General features: G+C 39.5%; 1 protein-coding gene across 1 annotated transcript; it reads right to left on the bottom strand.

Moving 5' to 3' along the window:
• Positions 1–3,375: 3,375 nt before the first annotated feature.
• On the bottom strand, positions 3,376–11,730 carry trnt1 (tRNA nucleotidyl transferase, CCA-adding, 1). Its single transcript, XM_073072432.1, has 7 exons — positions 11,571–11,730; positions 11,176–11,369; positions 10,303–10,441; positions 10,054–10,180; positions 6,519–6,712; positions 6,148–6,401; positions 3,376–5,589 (listed from the first exon to the last, which is right to left on the bottom strand). Exons 1-7 carry the CDS (start codon positions 11,692–11,694, stop codon positions 5,341–5,343), a joined length of 1,281 nt encoding a protein of 426 aa, XP_072928533.1. The 5' UTR covers positions 11,695–11,730; the 3' UTR covers positions 3,376–5,340.
• Between the last annotated feature and the right edge of the window lie 2,503 nt (positions 11,731–14,233).

Below are 14,233 nucleotides of genomic sequence, written 5' to 3'. Positions count from 1 at the left end.
GCTTTTTTTAATAGTAAGTTATTATTTTAAAGCACTGAAAATTCTGCTATCCTTCAAGATATTATCATCATCACTCTCCTCCTGACTGTCTTTATTTCAAAAACGGTAGGAGATGCAGGTCTACTTGTCCTGCTGCTCCTTATTCAATTGTCCCCTGTGCCAAAACTCAACAACGACCAGCACAAGGACAGAACAGTGACAGCGTGCCAATATGCGGAGCGCGTTATTTGACCTGGAGCACATTTTTTATTTTGAGAACGTATGTGCACCTGCGCACTACTCATGTCCATCACTTAACAGAAATGACATGTAACATGTAAGGCTTATTGAAAAAAAATTTTCAAATGCATTTTTTACATAACACAACAAAGAAACATTTTTAATTTCAGTGGGAACAGTGTTGTTGGTCTCCCTTTTTAGCCAGTGCGTCAAAGTCTGGATTTAGTTTTGTTGTGGCAATTCTCAGGATGGATCTGAGGTGTTGGTCAGTTAACTTGGATCTGTGGCTGGCTTTGTTGATGTTCATGACGCTGAACACCTGTTCACACAAATAGGTCGAGCCGAACAACGCCAGCATCTTCTGTGCTGTCCTCCAGAGGTTTGGAAACACCTCTTTACCAAGTGAAGCATAAAAGTCATTCAGTTTAAGAGAGTTGAACTTCTCTTTTAAGACGGGGTCAGACTGAAGGTCGATCAGTTCCAGCTGTAGCTCCTCTGGTGCTGTTTCAGGATCTTGTGACAGGGGACAGGCCACCAACTGAAGTGAACTGTCAATTTTTTCAAAATCAGAAAAGCGACGGCAGAATTCTCTGTGCAGCGCATCCAGTGACTCGCTGTATTTTTTTCACATTTGCGCCGGCCTCTTCCAACGTGGCTAGTGTGGGAAAATGAGTGAATAACTTATTCAAAATTTGCCTGGAGAAAAAAGCCAGCTTGGACTTAAAGGCTTTCACGTTTGTGTACATGTCATGCACAAACTGATCCTTCCCCTGTAGCTTCACATTCAGTTCATTCATGTGTGAAAATATATCCACAGCAAACGCAAAGTCACAAAGCCAGCTCTTGTTGCTCAGCTCAGGAAATTCGCCGGCCTTCCTTAGTAACTCCAAAAATGCACCGATCTCCTCTTTGAGCTCCCATACTCGTTGAAACACTTTGCCCAAACTTAACCAGCGGACACGGGAGTGATAAAGTAGGTCCTGGTGATCTGCATCAGTTTCCTCCAGGAACGTGATGAACTGCCGTTGCTGAAGTCCCCTTGCACGTATAAAGTTGACAAGTTTTACGACAGGATTCACAACATGATTCAGCTGTTGTGAATCCTGTTTTTGACCCTGTTTAAGACCCCAACCCTATGTAAACCCGATTTACATAGAGATTCCTGGTGGATGATGCAGTGAAGGAAAATAACATCCTGGTCAGGATTTTCATCTTTCACTTTATTCTGTATTCTCCTCAGCAGGCCGACATTTTTCCCTGTCAAATTAGGAGATCCATCTGTGGTGACGTTGATAAGTTTACTCCAAGGGAGCTTCATATTTTCGATGACAGCAGACACCCGGTCATACAAGTCCTCTCCCCGTGTTTTTCCTTTCAGAGACTCCATTGTCAAAAACTCCTCTGTTATTTCAAAAGTATTGTTAATTCCTCGGATAAAAATGAGGAGCTGAGCAGTGTCTTTTACATCGTTGCTTTCATCCAGTGCTAATGAATATAACGTGAAGACTCTGCCTTTTTATTTAAGTCGCTGGTTATATCTTCATCTATCAGTTCCACACGGCGAGTCACTGTCCTGCGTGATAAACTGATTTTTTCAAATTTGTCTTTGCTCTCCGGACACAATACACCTGCTGTCTCCACCATACATTCTTTTAAAAACTCGCCTTCAGACAGAGGCTTGCTGGCCTTTGCTAATTTGAATGACAGCATAAAACTCGCCTTGGTACTTGACTCATGAATGGCAGTTTGACGGTGAAAAAAATTTTGTTGAGCCTGTAAATTAGCTGCCAACCTCTGAGCATTAGCTTCCCGTTCTTTCGTTGACTGGTTGCTAGCATAGTTGGCATGTTTTATGGCAAAGTGACGGCTGATATTATATTCTTTAAAAACCGCCACAGTCTCTTGGCATATCAGGCATACAGCAGTTGATCGGTATTCGGTAAAAAGATATTTAGTTGTCCACTCCTTATTAAACACCCGACATTCTCTATCCACTTTTCTTTTCTTAGCTCCGCTCATCTTTACAGAAGGGGTGAGAGGTCAAAGAGTTAAGCGCAAATGTGGAATAATACGCTGCACCTCAACAAAGGTCAATGTATATAGAGTGCGTCATCTATTGGGAAAACGCCAGAATTGCGGGGAAAAAACGTTAACAAGGTTTATTAATATAATTTCATCAAGTTCTGTGGGCCGGATTAAAAAGCTTAACGGGCCGCATATGGCCCCCGGGCCATAGTTTGCCCATGCCTGATCTAGGCTCAAAATAAAAGGGCATCCCTTTGGAAGAGATGAGGAATTTCTTTAGCCAGAGGATCAGGGTCAGAATCAGGTTATGGTGAAAATCTGATGTGAAGTTTGTTAACTTAGCAGCAGCAGTTCAATGCAATACATGATATAGAAAGTAATAATAATAAGTAAATCAATTACAGTATACGTATACTGAATAGATTTTAAAAACCTGCAAAAACAGGAATTGTATGTATTTTTGAAAAAATTGAGATAGCATCCAAGGGTTCAATGTCCATTTAGGCTTGTACCCAAGATGGAGCTGACTAGATTTACAACCACCTTTAGCTTCTTACGGTCCTGTGCAATAGCCTCTCCATACCAGATAGTGATGCAGCCTGTCAGAATGCTCTCCACGGTACAACTATATAAGACTTTGAGTGGATTTGTTGACATGCCAAATCTCGTGAAACTCCTAATAAAAGTACAGCACTGTCTTGATTTCTTTATAACTACATCGATACGTTGGGACCAGATTAGCTCCTCCAAGATATTAACACCCAAGAACTTAGAACTGCTCACTCTCTCCACTTCTGATCCTTCTATGACGATTGGTATGTGTTCCTTCGTCTTACCCTTCCTGAAGTACACATTCCTTCGTCTTACCCTTCCTGAAGTACACAATCAGCTCTTTCATCTCACTGACGTTGAGTGCCAGGTTGTTGCTCCACTAGTTGGCATATCTCACTCCTGTACACCCAGAAGGCGGTGAATCTGTGGAATTTATCTCAACAGAAAGCTGTAGAGACCAAGTCATTAGGTGTATTTAATATGGAGGTTGATAGGGTCCTGATTAGAAAGGGAAAAGTTTATGGGAGAAGGCAGGAGAAAGGAAATGGGAATGAAAATAAACAACCATAATCAAATGGTTTAATTCTGCCCTATGTCTTACCGTCTTTATTTGAAACATTTCTTAATGAATGAGCAACACCCCAACTTAAGATGCACCAAGATAACACAAACTAATGATATTAGTTCAGAAGACCCTCATTCCCCAGTCATTTTGAGAGTCTGCTAATATTCAACCTCTGTAAAATAAGCAAGCACAGCAGTCTCGTGGATTAGCAAAGTCCAAAGAATGCATCTTGGCATGCTACAAGGAAGTGGTTAAGTAATCAATGTATCTTCCCTTAAGGTAACACAAAAACAAAAATACAAAACATTAGGTCCATTTCCTTCTATGCCCGACACATACAAATATGTCTAAATGCGTCTGAAATGAAATTAATGACAGTATTCAAGATAACCCCTTAAAAAATTCTTTAGACACCCTTTAAACTCCTTCACAGCTTAGACTAGTTTCCTCTTGAAATTGATACCCCAACGCTGGGGAGAAAAGATTTGACTACCCTATAACTATTTATAGCTATTTAACCCTATTTGACTCACGTAACTACACTTCTAGCACATCACACTTCAGTCCCCATTGCTTTATGGAAAACAAGTTCAGCCTATCCAAACTCTCCCCATAATGTCCTTCTCTGCACCCTCTTCAGTGAACAGAACTACACTGCACACAATACTCCAAGTATTATTTACCAGCATTTGTAAAGTTGCAATATAACCTCCCAACTTTTATGTCCTATGCCCAGATCAATTAGGGCAAATAAGCTACTTGTTTGAAAAGGATCTAATGCTTCCTCAGCATGACAAACTTTTCTCAGACTTCCAGCCAGGTACAGATATCAATTTTAAACTACATTTCAATGAAAAACTCCACAATCTTCTTTAGGGATGATGCTTAGGCACTTCTACTTTGGTGGTATACAGATCCCTGTTGTCCAGTCAAGTTTCTGCTCTTCCACTTTGTTTACAATCAAATTCCAGTTCTTACTTAGAGCAAGACTTTGTCTTTCTTAAAATTTAGCTTATTTCCATCACTTCCTTTACCAGATGGTCCCAAAAGCCACTGACACAGCACAGTAGTTTTGTGCAGGTCAATCCTATGGCCATTATGTATGCAATGTTTTACTACCTCCAATTACTCTGGGTAACCCAAACAGAGCTGTATCTGTTTGGACAAACCTGGGTTGTTTTACCTGGAGTGTTAGGGCCTGGGTTTTTTGTTTGAACAGAATGGTAGATGCCTTGAATGGGCTGCTGGGATAGTGCTAGAAGCAGATATATCTTTTCAAATTGCCAAGTGTTTGACAGAATAGCCTCTAATTTTCCCCCCACAATGCTTAAATCCACTTAAACAAATTTTAGGACTCTGGAAAAAAAAACTTTTAAAATTTTCTTTTCACAACCCTAGCTTATCTGTTCACAGCCATGATATTGATCTTGAGGCAGACCAGAAGCTTCAAGTCACAACCTCACTCTTGCATGGATAAATGATTTTGTTTGTGATTAGAGGTAAAGATCATGGGAAACAAGATAATTTTTTTCATGTGGGGAGTTTTTTTTTTAATTTTTTAAATATCTTGCATACTAGATTCTATTCAAATTAGAGCATTAGTGAGTGAACACAAACTCCTCAATTTATATAAGCAGGTTAAGATCTAGTTCTTGATGGTATATCATCTAACACAACAGCAATACTTTTAATAATAAAAGCTGTTTCAATTTCAAACATGAACAGAATTAACCAGTCATCTGTACATATGATCCAACTGAGTAGAATCCAATTATTTAACAGAGCCAGTGAACATGCAATCAAAATTGTGATCCTAGTGACACAAGGAAACAGTTGAACTTACAATAAATGAAGCATATATATTGTACACATAATTTAGAAACCAAGAGTGATGGCTAGAGGTCTAACACACACACACACACACTGAGTAAACAATGAATGATTTCAATGCCTGAATCACTAAGGCCAGTCAGAAGTATTCAAGGACTTTTTACAAAACTCAATAGTTCTTCCTTATCCATCAGGTAACCACTTTGTTTCCACGTATCCCTAAGTTCTTGCAACATTGTCCCAATTTCCTTTCCAGAAACGATTCCTATTCTTCGTAGATCATGGCCACTGACAGGAAAGCGTGGTATGGACCATTGCTCCATTTCCTTCAGTAACTTCTCCTCTCCTTGGTACTTCAGCAACTCACACACTTTGTTTTGCATATCTGGTTCTCTGGACTGAAAATTGAGCAGAAAACAGATCAAATTGACTGTAGCCTGTTGAATAAGTGCACGCACAACACTAAGAGATACCAACTCTTTGCAGCCTGCTGTGTTAACAAGCAATTAAGGAGCCGATTATGGAAAATATAGGCAGAGATTCAAGAGAAATTTTATGTTGACAAATGTTAGATATTTATCAAGTTTTCACCATTAGTCAAAAAAGCCTATTTGCATTTAATTTGAAGCCTGATCTCAATACCCAACTAATGATGACTGGATGATCAAGTTGATAAAGCTGTAAACCAAATTTCACACACCATGATTAAATTGAAGAAGTAATATCTAAAACTGAATATTGAAAAAGCTAAGTGCTTGTTATAGTACTAAGTAATTTTCACTGGTATTTGCTAAAAGTAATGAAAGTCATACAATACTAGCACAAATTGTAAAAGCTGCTTATCTAAACAAATCTACCATTTATAAAAACTAAAACTAATCACTCCCACCAAATATTTTACATAAATCCAAATTGCCTCTATTTTCCCCAATTTCCTGAAATAATTCACTACTTACATCAATAATGAAATCTCTGTAAGGTTTTAATGGATCAGAACCATCAGATTTTATCAAATCTCTTCGATGCTTAACTAGGAATAAGCCAAGTTGCTTTTCTTCTTTTGAAATCTTTAGCCTTAAGTCAAGTCTTAGAACATCATCTTGTGTTCGAAACAATGCTGAGAGAACTGTCATGGGTTTTGGACAATGATGCTGCACATTTTTGCAAACCCTGTTCAGTTCCTCCAGGTTGCCATCAATAACTGGCAATCCTGCAAAGACAAAAATAAATTTAAGGTAAAAAAAAAAATCATAAAAATTCCCCAAAACTATCAAGAAATTTTGTTATACTCATCAACTCAATAAAATATGAAGAATTATATGCCTACCAATATACTGAGCTACATCCAGTTCATACATTAGACTGACAAGGTGAGCAATATGATTTCCAACTAAAGTTTTCTTCAGCTCAAACCAGATTCTTTCGCCAGAAATTCCAGCCATGCCCTTTGCATGTTGTTTGATCGACTTTAGTGTCTTGGGATCATGGTCTCCCAATTCTTTAGCAATCTTGCCATAAAACCTATAAGATATAAAATCATTAGAAGAATTAACTAGATTTTACTTCAAGGATTTAAGCTTTATTTAAATATTATTAATCTAAATCTGACTAGTATCAATCTAGCCACTCTTGCATAGGAAGAAGTCCAGTAAGCCTTTTACTAACTGGTTTTGACTGCAGAGAGAAGGGTAAGCTTAAAGTGGTTCTTAGGGTAGGGCTCTACATTGTAGGGATCCCTCAGTTTACCAGAACTTGTTCACTGGTAGAAGAATCTAAAGATATGAAACATTGTTTGAGAAGATACTGATGATTACTTGCATCAGAATCTTCATTTATTAAAAAAATCAATATTGATTTTTGATATTATTGTTCAGCTAATATTTACTGAAAGAATAATAATCACATCTTAGAAGCTCCGCTCAGTACTTTTGCTCCTTCTTTTCTCTAATGTTATGACCATCACAAGACTACTGAAACAGAACAATTACCATTGTAGCTCCTAACTTGCAATTATCTCCTGTCAAGGGAAGGATTTGCTGCAGACATGCTGGCACATTAACAAGCAAGAATGAGTACAAGACAATTGGATCTATATTTTGTGTTTTGGATAGCTTTGGGGAAAAAGGTAGCGCAATAAAAGCATGTTGGGGGGCGGGGGGCAGGAGTGGGAGAATAGTCATGCCTACGCCAAGAGGCCCAGATAATGAATTTCCTACAAATTGCCATTCAGCTTTCATTAATCAGTATAACTAAAGCAGCATTTTGTTCTAAAAGCAAACAAAAACTGATTTTATATACATATTGATTTGTTGGTGGTTGTCTCACTTACAATTAAGCCAGCATCAAAAATGCAGGAAAACAGCACAAGGTCAGCATGAGAGGTCAGATCTCCTGCACCAGTGGATGTGGATCTGGGTGAAAGCACATACACGTACACGAATTTAGTCCATGATATGGGTGAAAATAAAATACAGGGATTAAAATGCAACCAGGTTCAAAACTTGGTGCCAGCAGGCCTGGAAATTTGCAAGCCCTAAAACACTACCAGAAGGACAATTGTTAACATGCAATTTAGATATTAATGGTTGCAACTTGACAGCATAGAGGGAACCCACAAATACAGAGTCCTTCTCCAACAGACATAACTTATATTCAGGCCCTTCTCTCTGTAATTATATTGGACAGCAGTAATCTGGAGAGTGACTGAACAATGCAATTATGCAGATATAAAAATCCCTCTGTAGTATCTTGACATTTTTATTCTAATTTAGTGTGCCATTTACCAAATACATTCCTGGCTTCAGGAAAAACATGATAACTTTTTTAAGAGATTTGGTGCCAAATTTAAAAATATATGAAAAAGCTCTGCAGAGACTAATAAAATAGTATGAACTATATGTTAAACATTTCTCAAACATGAAAACTTTACTAAATATTTTGAGCATATTTTACAATGTGAAGCAGCGGTTCTTCCCATGGCTACATACTGCAAGCTAATACTTAATTACAAGCTAAAAAAATGAAACCAAAAGCAGAGGAAGGTAGTAAATAGCTATACTTGATACACATCAATTTACAATTACCCTGTCCAAGCTATAAAAAGAAACTTTCAAAATTCAAAGTAATTTCTACTAATATAATTTCATCATCGAACTTCGGTCAAGATGGTGCCAGCGAGCTATTCCTCAGGTGACATCTTCCAGATAGTACACAAAACTACTTATTTCACTTCTTGTTAGTCTTCTCTTTATCTTAAATGTGTTTCTGAAACTATTAAAGATTGTCTGAGTGATCGAGAACTCTGCTATCTCCATGAACAGTCCATGAGACAAATATGGGCCTCGTGGTGAAGCTTAGAGACAGGGTACAAGCCCATGAGCAACTCCGTTTTGCAGATGAAAACATCTATTATTTGCTGATTAAAGCATCGAGGAAGATTGAAACAGAGACAAACGTGAAAGGCAAGCGAGGGTTCAGTGATGACTACCTGCCGCGGTGTCAAGCAGTAGTAAATCAAGGCAAGTGGACTTTGTGTTGTCTAGAAGACGTTCCGCCACTCATCCGAGAGGCTTCTTCAAGTTCTGATCATGGTGGTTTGTTTTCTGGCTTATAAACTCTTAATTGTTTAAAGGTATAGCAATCACATGAGGGCCATCAAGAGTCAGAAGTAGTAAGATCATCATTGGTCTTATCTTTGCATGAATAGAGTTGTGAACTGTTGTGGAGACGCTGGGTTAGAAATACTTGGGACTGCATTGTAAGTAGCTGATAGATGGTATCGTACCCCACCCCCTCTGTTCAGGGATGGGTTTTCCAGTTTGACAAAGATGGCTTCATTAACCCCACTTTCAAACCACCTGTCCTCCCTGTCCAAAATGTGCATTGTTATCAAAGGAATATCTATTGTCCTTTAGGTATAGATACAGCCAAGTTTTCACTATATATCGGCTACTTACAATGTAGTCCTAACATCACATTCACACCCCCATTCATGTAAAGACTAATGACCCTCTCACAACCTCTGCAACTCATAATGACCCTCATGTGATTGCTATACCTTTAAGCAAACCAGTTTATAAACTGGAAAACTACCCACCACGGACCAGAACTGAAGAGGCCTCTCAGATGATGATGACGAAATGTCTTCTAGACAACACAGCAAGTCCAGTTGCCTGATAGTCAATGAACTGGATAACTGAGAAGCCTCATAGACAAGGCGTCAGTGGGTGACTGCCTATCTCCCTTGCTGCTATGCCTCTGTGTTCAAGTGACTTTCCTCTTCCTTGAGGCCGGAGGATGCTACTGTGATTTATGGATATGGTTGGACTCTTTCAGTTTTGTATTTTATGTTCTTTCTTTTTGCCTGTTCCTTCTTGTTGTCGTCTGAGCAATTTAATTTGGTGGTGGGGGGCTGGGGTTTGTTCTCACAGTTTGCCCGATTTGTTTTTCTATGTGGAGGTGTTTGATGCTTTTGCAGCCACTGCGTGATTTGTACTTTATTTGTATTGTGGGCAGGGGTGGTGATGTGTTTGATGTTTTCCTTTGATCAACTTCCATGGTTTTCTTTGTTTCGTGGCTAGCTGAAGACAAGCTGTATGCTGCGTAAATACTTTGATAATAAATGAACCTTTGAACATCTTCACTGGAATGGTTTTTAAACTTTGTAAGTGATAATGATTTTGTTTCTATATATACCTTCTATATCTCTGGTCCCTGATTACTGAACGTGAATGAACACAAGAATGCAACTCCTACAAGTCATTCAGCAAAGTTTTCTGTCAGAATCCAAAACTTGCTTCAACCCATACATGGTTTAAAACATTAGAAATGGCTTTAATTAGGTAAAGTAAAATTACACCAACCTAAAATATCGCATTATTCTCAAATAGTCTTCTTGTATCCTTTGTGCTGGATCACCAACAAATCGGACTTTCTTGCTTTTCAGATCCTCATAACCATTGAAATAATCATACAAAGTACCATCAAGGCCTGAGAAGAAAATGAAGAACTTAATATTTCAATACACCACAATCATATCATGGGGAAACATATTAGTATGTAAATAAAAATATAACAGAAGACAACAGAGATACAACCTAAAACTAGAATACCTAAAAACATGGAGTTGATTGTAAGGTCTCTTCGTTCCGCATCTGTCTGCCAATCTGTTGTAAACTCAACTTCAGCATGCCTTCCATCTGTTGCAACATCAACTCGCAATGTAGTAATCTCAAAGTTCTGATTATGCACCTGAACCAGGTATTTAAAATAGGTACATTAGACTATCATGAACTCAATGACTTTATCAATCTTGTTATGTTCAAATTACAACAAACGTTACTAAACTGGCAAGAACTTCATAAACTAGAGCGAAATATTCAACATATCAGGCTCACCATAATCTATTCCAGTTTACAAATAAAGATTCTTCAAAGTATATTTGGCAATGGTTTTCATTATGGTGAAGAAGTAGAAACATATAATGCTGAAGATCAAAAGTTTCAAATCAGATGAAACCATAGTATACGGTAAGTGAATTGATATATAACTCATCAAAAAAAAGTATATATTTTGTATGTTGCTTCAACTGAGTGGATTACTTGAATTATATTTTAAACATGTGTATAAGTTAATAAATTGCTTATTAAGCTCCAGTGTGAGATTAGTAGTAGCATCCAATTTTTTAATCCCTTAATAGATAACTCTACATACTCATCTGAAATGGTTTTACAACCAGTTGTTAAATCAAGAGTAGCTGGACCATTAAAGTTATGAATTTACCTTAATAAAACAAAATAGTCTAAATAGCTTCACAGCCCTTCCCTGTTCAAGATATTTGAAATATATATATATATTAAATAAAAGAGAAAGACTGAAATTTGAGAGCAATGTTTTGAGACATTATTCACTGACGACAGCACTGCTAATTACAGAACGTGCCTAGAGTTCCACTGAAACGGGACAGAATGGCAGTTTAGACCTACTCTTGCAGTAATGGTGCCATGCTTCTCCCCTTTGTTGTTGATCATCCGAATGCCAGCAGCTTGAAACAAATCTTTCATGTGTTCAGGGGTGGCCGTGGTGGCGAAGTCCACGTCTTCAGGCTGCTTCCCGTTTAGCAAATCCCTGACGGCGCCGCCAGCTATTCTCAACTCGTGGTTGTTTTTACCGAACAATTCTGGAGGAAGTGGGGAAAGTGTACTGCGGGTTATTCCATGGGAAACAAAGGGGGTGGAAATGACTGCAAAAGCCGAGAAGGGGAGAAGGCTCGGACACATCGCGCTGGTCCTGCTGCATCAGGCCTACAGGAAGCGGCGGGGGATGAACGCAACGACGTAGTGGTTACCAACAAACCTCACTCCGCCCCTTTGCCCCTCACCTGCCACACACTTCAGGCCATCGGTAAACAGCGACTCAAACTCTACCGTCTTCAGCTGCATGGTGAACAGGCCTCGCCGTAGAGCCCAGCTCACTGCCCCGATACGCACAGCCCGTCTCCACATCGAGCGCCACTGCTGCCAGACTGCGCCTGCGCAGAGGGCTCGGCACGGGGGCGCGTGACTCGCCCATGTGATCGGGGGCGCGCATCCGCCTGCGCGCGCGCGCGGCCATCAAGGTGACCCGCGCGCTTGCGAGTTGTCCGTGGTCGTGATCTTGCAGGTTGCTGGAAGGTTGAGGAGATTAATTTCGGAGAACCAAAGGCTATGGTTTTCAGGATTTCAACGGGACCGATGTTTGCAGTTTGGCCGCATGTCTTGGCTAGTTGGTTTAGGATTTTAGCACTGATCATTGAATATAGGATGTTAAATTAACAAATCTCTTTTGCCTGTACTTTATCCATATTCCAAGTCTGTTATAGCCTCATAAATGCCACTCCTCTATGTACTGACCTCCAAAGCTTCATTTTATTGTCAGAGTATACATGCACAATTCAACTCTGATATTCTTCTTCTCCAGAGAGCCACATGAAATACAGAAAAAATACAGATGCTGTTGAAAGAAAAGACATCAACACCCCCCCCCCACACACGAAAAGGAAAAAAGAAACAAAACTTGAAAACCCCAAACTCCCCACCCCCTCCCTTGCACAAAAAAACTAATAGATTGCCACAGCAGCTGGAAAATTGAATACCAAACCCCCAACATACTCCTCACAAAGAAACAGAAACAATATCCAACCTTCATATCCCTCCCCACAAAAAGGAATAGCAACAACAGCTCCAAACCCCAACTCCCTCCCTCACAAAAAACAGCAACATCAAACTCCTAACCCCCTCCCCACAAAAAATAGCAACAACAGCACCAAACCCCCAACCCCTTCTACCACACACAAAAGCTAACAGATCACCCACACAGAAAAACCAACAAGAACATCAGACCCCAAATCCCCAAACCCTCCCTCACACAAAAATCATCATATCACCCACCTGGAACCCCAGCCGCCAATCAGCAACAAGAAAGAAAACACAGAAAACTGAAGTAGTGGAATATAAAACTACAGTCCAATAATCACATAAATCTCATTATTTCAAAAACATCTTTTGCTAACACCAAGGAGAGTGGCTGCTCAAAATCAGTCCTTCCATGAAGAGCACCCCCCACACTGCCAACATGTGGCCTCCATAGAGTTCAACTGTTAATCTCCTCCACATTCACCTCGATACTTCAATCTCCCTTGACACTTTGAAATGGAGTCGATCATGGCACCTTGCCTGCACCTCTGGTCTTCTGCACAAGGTAGCCCATGCTCAGGGTCCCTAGAGAAGACCAGAGTGCTGGATCACTGGATCAAACTCTGAACTGCATGACACAGACTTCAACAGTCTCCAACAAACAATCAAGACAAAAGGAACAAGCACAAAGCATAGAAAAAGTAAAATAATTGAAGTGATTAGCTAACTGGAAGATGTCACCTGAGAAAGTGTTGTTCACCGGCACCATCTTGACCGGAAGGAGCAGAACAACCCAAGGTATGAATCAGAGAGAGCGTTGCATTCTTGTTTTGGAAGTGTTGGAATCAAAAGCCAGATTTTTATCTGAACGGACAAAGACTGTTAGCTAATGAGTGAAGTTCAGCAGAATCTAGGTGTTCCAGTGAATAAAACACTAACAGTTTAGCAAGCAGGTCCAACAAATAGTTAAGAATGTAAGTAGCATTTTGGCCTTCATTACAAAGAAATTGCAGTTTAACAATCAGCGGGTTTTTCTACAGTGTATTGGTGAGGTCTTGCTTGGAATTCTACATACTCTTGGTCTCCAGGCTTCAAAAAAAATGTATGATAATATTGGGGCCGTATAAGGTCACTTCACCATGCAAACTCCTGGGATGAGAGGGTTGTCCTGCTAAGAGAGAGATTAAATAATTTGGACCAGAGTTCAGAAGAATGAGGGGTTCAAAAGGGCCTCACCAGGAGGTAGATGTTAAGATATTTTCATGAATGGGAGTGGGAGAGTCACAAAAATGAGAGGCTGATTATTTGAAACTGAAGTATGTAGAAATACCTAATCAGTGGCCCAGGAGGTGGTGAAGCCAAAACATTAGATGTACTTAAGGTGATGTTGGGTAAAAGTGTGACAGGTTGAGGACCTGAGGGTTATGGGAAACTGGCACAGTAGAGGAGTTAAGGCCGGCATAGTTCAACCATAATCATATTGAATGATAGGGCAGGCTTGAGGGGCCTAGTAGCCAACTCCTATTTTCTCCTTGAATCTTAGATGTATGTGCAAATAATGTAGGTGATGCACTGAATGAGTTTCTCATGGGTTCCCATCAGAATTAGACTTATTATAACTGACTTGTATGAAATGGAATTTGTTGATTTTGTGTCAACAGTAAAGTACAAAGACATGAAATGACATTCAATTCCAAAAATAAATAGTGCAATATAAACAAATAATGAAGTAGGGTTCATGGGCCATTCAGAGATCTGACGGCAGAGGTGAAGAAGCTGTTTCTAAATCTGAGTGGTGCTATTTCACAGGGAAGTTTCCCCTGAGCAATATCTATCCCCCAATCAACAGAGACAAACATCAATTGTGTCT

This window comes from Hemitrygon akajei, chromosome 19, assembly GCF_048418815.1.
Source record: "Hemitrygon akajei chromosome 19, sHemAka1.3, whole genome shotgun sequence".
Lineage (NCBI taxonomy): Eukaryota > Metazoa > Chordata > Chondrichthyes > Myliobatiformes > Dasyatidae > Hemitrygon > Hemitrygon akajei.
This window is presented reverse-complemented; position numbering and strand designations above follow the sequence as displayed.

Coding starts and splice junctions, on each gene's coding strand:
- trnt1 (XM_073072432.1), bottom strand. CDS start 11,694: ATGTGGAGACGGGCTGTGCGTATCGGGGCAGTGAGCTGGGCTCTACGG. Junction 11,370..11,570: donor TGGCCTGAAGTGTGTGGCAG/GTGAGGGGCAAA, acceptor CACTTCCTCCAG/AATTGTTCGGTAAAAACAAC. Junction 10,181..10,302: donor AATCAACTCCATGTTTTTAG/GTATTCTAGTTT, acceptor TTTTCTTCTCAG/GCCTTGATGGTACTTTGTAT.